Raw genomic sequence first — 12,864 nt, 5'->3', positions numbered from 1 at the left:
AATTAAAACTCATATAGCAGTATCGATATCCCCTGTTCATATGTGAGGCAAAAATATTCCTTTATTCGATGGAATATTTAGCACGGTCTATCGTTTATCATATTTATGTCTTATATGTTGAATTTGTATACATAGCTCAACTGCACAGTATGTGGGATTGAGTTATGGTCAGTAGAGAACTGTAAAGATCAAATAACTGCAATCTAAACCGACATTAACACACTATACAATTTATTTTAGTTTTAATTTTAAATAGTAAATGTTTGGTTTGAAGGCACCGTATAAAGGACCAAAGCCTCAGAATGCAGATGAATATATTTTTTTTAATAAAAAATAAGCTTTCTAATGGGTGTTTTGGGAACAATATCTAAATTGTTTATTTTGCTTCAAATCTACAAACCGTTAGATTTTAAAATATTGTCTGTGCGTTTTCAAATTATAAGCGAGTGCGTAATCATTCGACACACTCTTTTGTTTTTGTAAACTATAAACATTGCATAAAATATTATACTTTTGTAATATATTATGGCAATATAAAAAAATTCTTACCGTTTGTTTGACGTGCAGTCCATTCATCGCCCGTCTAAAACAAAGATTTTTTCAACTACACGTTCATTATAAAGCTTCAATAGAAACATGTTTGGCCGTTTGTTTTTGTTCAATTCTAGCTGTTAATTATTATTTGTTTGTGTACGGTGTTTCAGTAATACAATTGCGGTCACTTGACTCATTCAAAGGATTTTGGTAGGCTTATTTTCATAGTTCATTGGTACATGTAGTTTATTATATATGTTTAATGTATTTAATAACTATGACATCCTGAGAAGAACTCAACCATGCAAGCGTATCCATTACAATCTCATTAAATATACAAGTACTTGCAATTTACCTTCCTTATCTACCGCGCGTTCCATTTCTTTAGCACGCATGTAGCATACATGCATTAAGGTGGGTTCCTACTGCCGATCCGATCAACTCGATCATCCCAATCATCGAAATTTCCCGATCAAACCCGACCAAGCTTGACTAATAAGGGTATACACGACTTCTTCTCGACCTCTTGTCGATAACACATGACCCCCACACAACTCATTCACGACGTCCACTCGACCATCTTTCCGATTTCCGCTCGATCATCTCGACCTTCACGCGAGCCCTATACGATCTCAGCTCGGCCAAGTGGACCTCGATCGCCACCAGATCTTCACACGACCAAATCATGATGGTCGTTATACAGTCGTACAAAGCGATCAAAAATAACTCGGGTAGAGGTCGAGCGGATCGGGTACAGAGCTCGTGTATGGTCGAATAGCAATCGGGAAGTGATCGTGTACGGTCGAGTCGCCGTCGGGTAGCAGTCTAGTAAATCTGTACATCAAATCGAATAGAGGTCGAGTGGATCGTGCTGCGATCTAAAATAACTCGGGTAGAGGTCGAGCGGATCGGGTAAAGGTCGTGTAAAATATGTCAATTCGATCGCCACACGATTGCTTCACTATCAACTCGATCTTCTACTCGACTAATACACGACCACTTCCCGTGCGCTTCTCGATCCATTTCCTACTCGACCGCTACTCGATATTTTTGACATGTCAAAAAATATCGGGTAGGAAGCCCGACCAATGCCGACCTACCCGACCGCCCCCGACCACTCATGCCGACCGAATCAGACCAGTACCCGACCGCTTGGCCGGGCTTGATCGAGTTGATCTGATCGGCAGTGGGAACCCAGCTTTAACCGTAACTGTTTTACATTTGGACGGGAAATGATTGATGATTTGAAAAGAGTACATTTATTTGCATTTTCGTGGCGTGTATATATAAATATATGCGCCCTATTTGTAATGTTAAGATTTGATTCAACTACACTAATATGTTTACTAATATAAAGTATGGAAGAAGTATGGCATATTGCGTATCGTTGATAATATTTTACAAGTGTTCGTATTTAAGAATGAAGATAGACAGATTACTCGTGGAAAATGTCTATAGAGTTTTAATCGCACCATGTTATATTTCAAATTTTATATCAATAGTAATGTATACTGTTGAAAAGTTGCTTAATATGCACTAGATATTAAGTAACCCAAAACATGTTTAAATATATTTGACCAATGTGTGTGATATATTTGCAATCAATCAGTAGACATACATTTATTTCTTATCCGTTCGATAGTTTTTCCAAGAGTACTCGGTTATTCAATTTTCTATTGTGAAACGTTCTTTTCTAATGAACTAGACATCTATAAGGCCGACATTAAACACCGCTTTTATGCCTGGTTGAGTTTTCGAGTAGTTTTTCTACATTTTATCGTTTTTGAAATACATATGTATTATCTGTTGGACATAAAGACAGTTGTATTATACAGAGTTGTGAAAGATGTTTCCATTGATGTCCCGTATATTAGTGGAAGAAAATAAAGCTTTTTTTGTACAGTTTGGTAAACCAAATCTTATGTTGATAAGCGTATATTAGTATTGTATTTGTTAGATTATAATGAACACAAAGGCAAACGTGTTGCTTTATCAAAACATTGCCAGGAGTAGCTAAGATAATCATTTGAACTGTTCATATTGTTGAATATTGTCTCACATCCATAACCGAATATTTCATCAATGTTTAACCATCTGTATTAGATGTAGTACGTGAGATTATAGTTCAGGCTGACAACTTGTGTCCATTCATCAGCGTTTAAGTGTCTAAGCAAAATTACCAATTAAATATTGCATTGTATAACATAGTGTACACAATAAGTCACAAATTGCATATTTGCTAGAAAAAATACGAATTTATCGTTAACAGATATATTATAATGCGTATGTATATTATTGCATACTCAACACATATGGGTTTATGAAATGAAATATGTATACCTGTGAAGGTATATACATGTATATATTGTACACAAGTTCACATCTTATATACAATCAACAGTCAGAATTTAAGTTGACATAATGGTTAGTCACATACCTCAGATCTTTACGTATACACGTGTGAAAACGAAAAATTAAAATCATACAACACCTCTACTCCCGCTGCAGCCATTTTGTTCGTTAATCAGTGATAGACAATCTGTTTAATATAGACCGTTCATCTTCAGACGATAACCCGGTGTTATTGTTTGCTTTAGTTAAACATAGTTCGTCAGCAAAGTCTAACACTGTTGCGGCAATTTACGACGATTTTATGATGTATGTGCATACTCATCTTGAAACTTTATTACTCTAAGAAATAATACAACTTACAAGATATAACTATTCATTTTTTAAAACAATATTCAGGTCATTTAGGCTGTTTGTTAAAGGAATGAGTCCGTCATGCCGGTTAAAGATTAGGATATACGCAAAGGTAATATATTCGAGCCTTTATTATGGTATCCGCTTTTGATCTTCTATTCCTATGGGAAACCTGGCTACAATATTAGGTTCTTAGAAAATGAGCAGAAGGCAGTCAGCCCCACCGGCTCAATGGTCAGGTCAAGCTTAAAGTCACATGGTCGAGCATCTATGAATTGTGCATATATTGTATATATTCTATACGCATTCACGTTGTTTCAAGAAAAATGCAGAAGGCAGCCAGTCACACCGGCCCTATCCCAGATCACGCTTTAGGTCACATGGTTTTTCCTTTATACGTTGTGCATATATTTGATATATTCTATACTCATTCAAGTTTTTGTCATCAATACAGAAGGCAGTCAGTCATACCGGGATAAGTTTTAGGTTACGCTTTTAGTCACATGGATTATCTTTATAAGCTGTGCATATATTGTATATATTCTGTACTCATTCAAGTTTTTTCATGAATACAGAAGGCAGTCTGTCACACCGGCTCAAGGTTCAGGTCACGCTTTAAGTCACATGGTTTATCTTTATAAGCTGTGCATATATTTTATATTGTCTTTTCTAATTCAAGTTGGTTCATGAAAACACATATGGGTCAGGTTTAAAGAAGTAACTAGGTCTCACGCTTGCTTAAACTCAAGGTCACTACTTCGAGGTAAAGAAAAATTCGGCGGAAGCATAGGTGTTTTTTAGATTACCTCGTTGAAATTAAACAAAAATATATTTAAACAAATATATGTATCAATAAACCCCAAACGTTTTCTTACATGCTTTCGAATATATATTATTTTTGTATCTCTTTTTTCTGAGGAATGGGCGCCTTTGGCCCGTCGTTCGTTTTCCATCGGTCGTCGTAAACTAAATTCACTCAATACGTCCTAAACCAATGGGCTTATTTTATCAACATTGGATATCCTCCTTTAAGTTTGTTTTTACTGTTTAATTTTACTGCGTATATAGGTCAATGGATTTAAAAATAAGGTTCGACAATAACGTCTTCAAATACGACAGGGTCCCAGTTTATATTTGAACATAATCTGTATACACGTTTAGAAAGTACCGCCTTCAAACCAAATCCTATTGTTTAACACTATCTTGTGCAATCATAATATACATGATTCAACATAGATATTCTTAATTTTTAGCATAATGCGTACACAGGTTAGTGATAAAGTGGAACGGGTAGTTGTTTCAATTTAGAACACTAAATCAATGTATAGGAGTATTCAAAATGTCTTCAAAGCTATAGGATACTCGGTTTCCTTCGGTTTATCAAGATTATTCGTGATAATACTGGCCATCAACGCCAAAATAACAATGCTGGCCTTGATATGCCAACGTTAAGATAACTTTGAATTGGGCTGGTATCTCTTATAGGGGAAAAACTAGATAAGCTTTATCAGCAAACCAACTAACTTTATGTCAAGTTCTTTATCAATCAGGTAATGAAGCCGATTCTTCAAAATGACATTCATAAACTATTTCAAATAGAGCGAACGTTAATGGTGTTCAATAAGGAAACCGCCTCAAGTCAGACATCAAAACACACCCACCAGTTTGTTAAGAAAGAGAAAGTGAACGTCGCGAATGAATGTCGAAGTCTCCGGATGCTGTTCCTATCGAAGTTTGTATATGGGGGATCTTTAAAAGCTGTCATAATAAACGCATCGTTAACTCTGTTATAGGTCTGAAAAAAAACTCATAAGAAGTGGTGGAGAAAACTAAACTAAATTGTTAAAAAAAAATAATCTTGAATCGTTGTCAAAAAGGTGCAGTTTTATTTACTATTGTCAAGGATCTTATCTTCAATAATTACTTTCATAAAGCTATTGATGAAATTACTAGTTCGCGTCTTTGATTGTGATAATAAAGGGTTAATATAATATTCGCGCCTCTCGTATATTCCTCTAAAAACTAAGATTCAGAGGTTTATTATATGGTGTGTACGATCGTATATTTATCTTTAACAAATTTGTTCTAATTATGCCCATACGTTCAAAACTGTTAATTCTTTTGATCATATGATATGCTAACAAATAAAGCAAAATAATGGAATGAATCTCTGAAAGCGCATGTCTCAGATATTTCCCATGTAAAACATGTTATTGTATTGTGTTTAAATCAGGCTTCGAGCAATCCAAATGCCTTAATCGGGTAGAAATCACGTTAAAACGGCCACACACTTATTTAAATTTACACACGTTAAAGACAATAAATTTGTTGTATTCATTAGCCCATAATTTATAGAAATGTAATAGTTTCAAGGTGTAGATGTAATGTTTTGCTGCAAGCTTTGTAATGTAAAATGTGTGCGATCTGTTATGATTTTAGTTATCGTTTCCGTTTGCTATCATTAATAATTAGATTAGTTGATTAGATTTTCAATATAGATTTGATTATGTTAATATTTGATGTGTTAAATCGTGTTTGTTATTTACAACGGTATGATAAAATGCGTGTTACGCTCGTTTGTTTTTATATCCAAAACTGAAGGATATACATCCTCATGCAATGACAATAAAGATGCTTTCCATATACGATGTTTGTATATTTTCACATTTGACAAAGTGTTCTACCAAATAAATCTTATCGATACATATTACTATCAACGTTGACCCCATATAATGTCCTTTTTTTCAAGATACAATGGTGAAAATCAAGTTATGTGTATACTTCGAATACTTATCTGACATTTATTACTTTTGTGTATGCAATCTATAGATTTGATATACAGTTTTGGAAATTTAAAATATGTATCTCTGAAACAGGAACATCGTTTTTCGTAATAATTGGTATGTATATTTTGCCATCTATTATATTCCAAAATTAAAATCAAATCTGGACTCTGTGTTTGTAATTGGCAACAACCCGGGGAAGGGGGCAAAGTACTTATAGATACTTCTATAACAAAATAACTTAATGAAACGTTTCGTCTGCAACCACAAGGACTTATCGTATTTAACATTTCAGTGCAATACTGAATAGTCCTCCAGTTTAAGATGCTCGTCAGATAGAAGCTGCGTAACATTAAAGTAAACTTTACTGCTGAAGTAAACATGAGATCTATCACCTTGAGACCCGACGAGCTATCACCAAGTTTAAGTAGTAAAAATGTACCCTCGTTTAAAAAAAAATCAACCAGAAGAACATGTTCGATGATGCAGTTACTTCCCGTATACATATGGGAGGGAAAAGATCCCAAAGGAATAACAGTCATGTGTCATCAGGAAGCTTCCTCAGACGGGTAGGGCGGGGGCTCTGAGCCATTACAGGGAAATTTAACTGCTTCGCCTGTCTCCTAAGGTTCGTTTCCTGTTGAATCTAAGTATAGATCTCAGCATTACCTCACAGCTATCAAATGAACAAGCATGGTTCTTGATAGAAACATCGGGCAAAACAATATAGGAATTTTGCGTATACTTGTTTAACGCGCAGTTAAAAGGCAATCAATAATCTACCTCATTTCATTTTAATAAACGCAATGCGTTTGATATTATCGATCGGAACACTAAAAACCTACCACATTTTATAGACGCAATCCGTTTGACATTATCTATCGGGTCACTATTTGAAAGATCATGAGGCATTATGGCATACCCGAAATAAATTTGTCAACATCATATGCAGCTTCTAACTATGCATTACAAGCCAAGTGATCCACATTCTGAAATCCTTACACCCTTTGATGTTTCACCTGGACTAAGGCAAAGGTGTTTGATGTTGCCAATGATCAATCCCTTTGATATTGATTGAGTGATAACGATAACCACAAATGTATCAAATACATCTTTTGCGGAGTTCATTTCATTTTGTGGGTTATAAATTTAGTTACAAGCGCACTCAACGTGATTTTTTTTACCTGGCCATACATCTTTCCTGCTTGAATATTTAATGTAAACTAAGATTAGTGTTTATGTTCAAACAGTGTGTGGTGTAAGCAGATTTTACAACCCATACACAAATGCATTTGAGTCTTAGCTGATTAAAACTAATATAAATAAACTTAAACTATTTTTATAAAATACATCGAATATATATGCAAACGTTACAAATAACACTATATTGTTATATCGATAAATTGATTACATGTAATTTTAAGTTAAACTGTGTAAAACAAATACCTCTTGTCCTCCTGTAGCCATTTGCTTTTGAACGGCACACGGGATTGAAGAAACCAAAAGTTATCTATGTTGTGGGTTTGGGTTTGATGTATTTTTAGAACAGACGCTCTTGAGAACATCAGCCAATCATGCCTTACGCAAATATTTCAGATTAAGAGCTCATAAGCTGGACAAGTCAGTTCAATAAGTTTTTTATATATGATTTGAACTTTGGAATATATTATTAACTCAATAATTTACAAGCTTAAATTCACGAGATGCGTCAACAAATATGAAATTGTGCGTATAAAACAATTGGTTATACGTATTTACGTTTCCCAATGCGGTGTTCAATGTTTTAAACATTTTTTTTTTGTATTTATCAGAAAGTCAAAGTTTATGTTTTTTGATAGATAGATAGATAGATAGATAGATAGATAGATAGATAGATAGATAGATAGATAGATAGATAGATAGATAGATAGATAGATAGATAGATAGATAGATAGATAGATAGATAGATAGATAGATAGATAGATAGATAGATAGATAGATAGATAGATAGATAGATAGATAGATAGATAGATAGATAGATAGATAGATAGATAGATAGATAGATAGATAGATAGATAGATAGATAGATAGATAGATAGATAGATAAACTTTTATTTTCCTCCATTCATGGAGAGCATAACATATAATACAGGTTATAAACAATTAAATACAATCGAGTATATACAAAATATAAAAATGAAGTAACTCAATATAGACATTGTATTATTTACAAAGATAAGGAACATAACAAGAGTATATATAAAAATAATTGTTAGTTCAATGACATGAATAAAGTCATTGATAATGATTTTAGTTCACATACGCATTCACGCACTCGCGCACGCACGCATAAGAATATATACGTTTACATGTACATAAAGACACAGTATACGTTATGGACAATCAAATACGCATAAGAAATACCAATAAAAAAAGAACAACATAATACATCTGTATATATTTCTAATCACTGGCACCATCATCGCTGTATTAATGAAGCAATTTGCAAATTGAGACGGCAATGCCAAGGTGTAAAAAACGCTTCTGAGATGTTTCAGAGGCCAACTTTAATATTTTCACACATTGCTCAAAGTCACTGATCTGGATGAAGCATATATAATCTTCAATCCCACAACTCTCAAGTATGAGTGTCCACAATGTCTCACGTTCGGCTTCAATAGCAATGCAATAACACAACTTGTGGATCATCAGGCTTCCAGTTCTCAGGTTACAAAGATTGCAGATCTGCATGAACTGATTTGATATTAATAAGCCGATGCCATTCATTAGGGTTTTGCACAAGGCTAAGAGTTTCTTATTGTCCTTTGCAATTAACCATAGAGGAGAGTAACCGTTAGTTTCTATAACATGCGCCGTTACGCCCCATGGGTCTCTAGCTTTAAAACGATTTACCATGTTTGTGTTGATACGCGTCACGATATTGCGTTCAATGATTTGCTTCCACTGTCCCTTGGAAGGGAATGTTCCGTGTTCAACATATGAATGTAGATAGTTGGTTAGATTGTATCTTTGTAATATTTTATACACATCAGGAATAAAGCCGAAACATTGACGGTCTATATCAAGAAATCGTATAGGTCTGTTGTTAAAAAGATCTTTTGCAAGATACTGTGGGTTTAATCTGCAAATTTGTCCTAGCTTAAGTTTCTGACACTCACGTATGTAAACTATTGGTATAGAAGTTAATGTTATTAGACAAAAATCCGTAGAAATGCATTTCTGGTATCCTTGCATGTGTTTTAAACAGAAGTTTTGAGTAATTTGCAATTTCATAGGTCACTTGATGAATTATTATTCCAAAGCTCACTGCCGTAGGTAGCCTTCGGTAACACTGTATAATTGAATATCGTGATCATAGTCATAGGGCTGAGTCTCTCAGGTCCCATACCTTAAATGCATGAGCTTATATAAGTCCCTCTGATCTTCAAACATGCTTCTTGAATGCAGTTGCCTGTTGAGTTACATTCAATGCCAAGATGAATGTAACTGTTATTTACAGGAATAGTTTCTGTTCCGAAGTAAAATTACTTTTGAGTGGTCATAGTCTTATAGTTATATATCACAGCAGAACATTTGTTTGCATTATAGAAAAATTGCCACTTATTGGCGTAACTGGTACAAATTCGGAGCATATTGTCAAGTCCAGCTCGTGAGTATGACACCAAAACCATATCATCGGCAACAGTTGGTGCGGTCATGTTTATTGCATACAGGCACACTCCATTCCCACTTTCTTCCAGCTCTGAAATGAGACCGTTGATATAAACGAGGTAGAATAGCGGCGAGCTCTTTCCACCCTGGCGGGTTCCCTGGCGTACCGGTAGTGGCACTGATAGCAGTCCCTGGTAACGCACGCGGCTTGTAACATTCTTATACATATCACGAAAAGCCATTAACGAGTTAGCGACGATGGCTGGCGTATGGGCGTCATCACCAAAAGTGAGAGAGGACAACTTATAAAATAAGCCATCATGCCACACCCTGTCAAACGCTTGGCGTGCATCCAAAAACACATGTACACAGGTGATGAGTGCCCCCTATAGTAATTTAGGCATTCACGTAGAGAAAAACTTGTCATGATGCATCCAAGTCCGTCTTGGAAACCTGCTTGTAACCTCCTTATGGAGGTCATTATATTGCCTTTACACCGGTCAAGCAAGACCATCTCGTACACTTTTAGCTAGGTCGAAGATAATGTTATGGCCCGATAGTTGCTCGGTTCATCTAGCCTTTTTCGCCAACCTTTATACAAAGTAATAATGTCACCTTCTTTCATTTTATCGGGTATTAGTCCGGACCGTAAGATAACAGTATAAAGCTGAGATAAGTGGTAAGCGATTATGTCTTAACCATACGCATTTATAATTATTAAATTTCCCTTAAATATCAAACGAATTACGACACATTGCGTGTGGCTTTATTGGGTAATTTGTGCCGACCTACCTGTCCGTGGTTTGAGATGGTAATCGAATAAAAAAATTGTTTGACCTCTGTAATCAAACAAAACTCGTAGAGGTGAAAATATTGGACCTAAGAATTCTGAACACAAAATCTGAAATTCAGCGCATGAAACGGTACCAGAAAAAGTACACAGACATGAGTTGATGAACTTTGGAACAGTTTTATCAAAATAAACAGAAGAAACAGATATACAAAATTAGCATAAAAAGTACAAAAATGAAACTTAAAATTACACAAACGGACATTGTGATTGCAATAAGAACCTGTGGACGCAACGTTTTGGCAGTGCGAGTGTCGAGCAATACCCGGGTATTTTTCCTGTTATGTGTGCATGGTTGGATAAAACTGTGTATTTAATTACCAGAAATAGTTAATGGTTTGTTTATAATCAGCATACACAATACAAATATAATAATATGATAAGCATATGTTACTGTAAAAGAAAATAGGCAAGAAAAATTATACATTGAAGACGAATTTTATTAAATGCAGAAAGGGACAAATTAGCGCCCCGAGCCGATTGTGACGAAGATATTTCGTACATATTTTCCTACAATAACCGAAGCATTCGTCTTTTTATTAGGATCGGAGTTACTGTTCGTGTGTCGTATGAATAGATATCGTTGCAGGAAATTCAAATGATCCGTAAAACTAAATTTAGATTCACATCGTACATGCATGATATACATGCTGGCGAATTCGACTGTAAAGACATTTTCGATTTCAGAATTAAATATCTGGCTTATTTCGCATTTTTCGACACATGGTCTTCTTTTATCTTGCCTCTGTTGCAAACATTGACCAAATAAAGCATGGTCGAATAAATGTTCCTTTCTCCGGTCAACAGGAAGTAGTGTATTCCTACGCACGCTGTGACGATTAACATGTTTTAATATTTGACATTTGAAATCAATTGGGACGCATCATGAATGTTATCTTTATATTATATATCATCCTTTTTTTCTTCTTTAAAATATATTACTGAACCAGCTTTCCGTATTTATCATTTTCATTTACTTGATTGCGCAATTTATGACGTATCTAGTGTGACGTCATTTCTCAGACGAAACATGCTATCTAGTTTCTCTCAGGATATAAGGGACAACAATTTTGATATGGTGGTTAAACAGTATTTAAATATTTTTTATAGCATCGAACGAATCATAAACGTATTTCGGATTGTGTGTTTGTCATTAATGATTGTTAACTTCGATAGGAATAAAATAATTCGATAGACGGCAGAATTATCATTTCGTAAATCGGGTTTTGGGTGAGAGTGGTTATCATTCAATACAAACGCTATAAAAAAATAGTGTGGTTTAAAATTCATTTCGATAATAGGGATGGAAAAACAGAAAATGAATTTCGTCAAAGGGATAGAAAAACAGAATATATATGTGTATATCGTTGTAAATTTATTGTTATAAGCAATGGATTAAAGTTGTCATTAAGGTAAATAAAATTTAGTTTTTGTTTTGCTCGCAGCTGTTGCATTTTTTTTTTCATTTTTTACCAAGAAAAATATCTCATTCTCGATTCGTTTTTTATTTCTTCTCATATTTTCAATAGGAAAGTAGTAAAAGAAACTGTTTAAAGTGGAACTATTTTTTACGTGACAAAATCGTTAGTTATTCGGTCGTCTGGAATGTTGTGTACATGTAGGGGGCTCGAAAATAATAATTACATTGTTATGTCAATGTATCATTTGTCTTTAATAAAATATGTCAACGGCATGAAGAAGGATAAATAGAATACATGGTTGGTGCCGAGATGGAGAAAGTTTATCCGGTTCGGCCCGAAAAAGAAAAATAGGGCTCTCTACAGCTCGCCCTATTTTCTTTTTCTAAGCCTCACCGGATAAACTTTCTCCATCTCGGCATCAACCATCTATTCCCTATATATTGATAGATTTTTGGTGCAAACATACGTTATACTTAATTTAACGATGTTTATAGAAACGCTGCTAACTTTACGTTTTGCACTAACGTATGATTTTTGAACGTACGTAGTTCTAAGAAACGGCCCCCGGGACTCCAAGGGTTAGTGGTTCGAGCCATGTTAAGGCATACTTTTTTTATTTTTGTTATTGTATTCTTGATTGTTTTTACTGTTTTTTTTATCCAATGGTTACAATAATCAATATAAAGATTTTAATGACAAACTTCAATACATGCCAAAATCTGTGAAAAGGCCCCTTTATGAATTGTTAACAACATCTAACTCCATACAGTTTTGTGAAATAATGAGCATTAAACTTCAAAGCACAAGAGATGATGTGCTTTTCAATTGTTCTGTTAATATTTACGTTTGAAAAGTTCAGTTGTCCAAATGTAAAGAAAACACCGGGATGTCCGCCATTTTACTTTTTTCGATGAGAAATGCA

At 34.6% G+C, this 12,864-nt stretch overlaps 1 protein-coding gene across 2 annotated transcripts in view; it reads right to left on the bottom strand.

The window, feature by feature from the left end:
* The window catches only part of LOC127844978 (GTPase IMAP family member 9-like), a 17,200-nt gene extending 9,641 nt beyond the window's left edge, over nucleotides 1-7,559 (bottom strand). Inside the window, exons 1-2 of one of the 2 annotated variants that reach the window (XM_052375579.1) lie at nucleotides 7,467-7,559; nucleotides 550-583 (exon numbers count right to left, since the gene is read on the bottom strand). In XM_052375579.1, coding sequence (XP_052231539.1) covers nucleotides 550-583; nucleotides 7,467-7,487 — 55 coding nt within the window. In that variant the 5' untranslated portion in view covers nucleotides 7,488-7,559. Of the gene's footprint in view, nucleotides 1-549; nucleotides 584-3,025; nucleotides 3,113-7,466 lie in introns of those variants that run through there. The other variant, XM_052375580.1, reaches the window with a different exon arrangement.
* Nucleotides 7,560-12,864: the final 5,305 nt, after the last annotated feature.

The sequence above is a fragment of the Dreissena polymorpha genome, chromosome 9 (genome assembly GCF_020536995.1).
Source record: "Dreissena polymorpha isolate Duluth1 chromosome 9, UMN_Dpol_1.0, whole genome shotgun sequence".
Lineage (NCBI taxonomy): Eukaryota > Metazoa > Mollusca > Bivalvia > Myida > Dreissenidae > Dreissena > Dreissena polymorpha.
The sequence above is the reverse complement of the archived record's forward strand: the minus strand, read 5'-3'. Positions and strand labels throughout refer to the sequence as shown.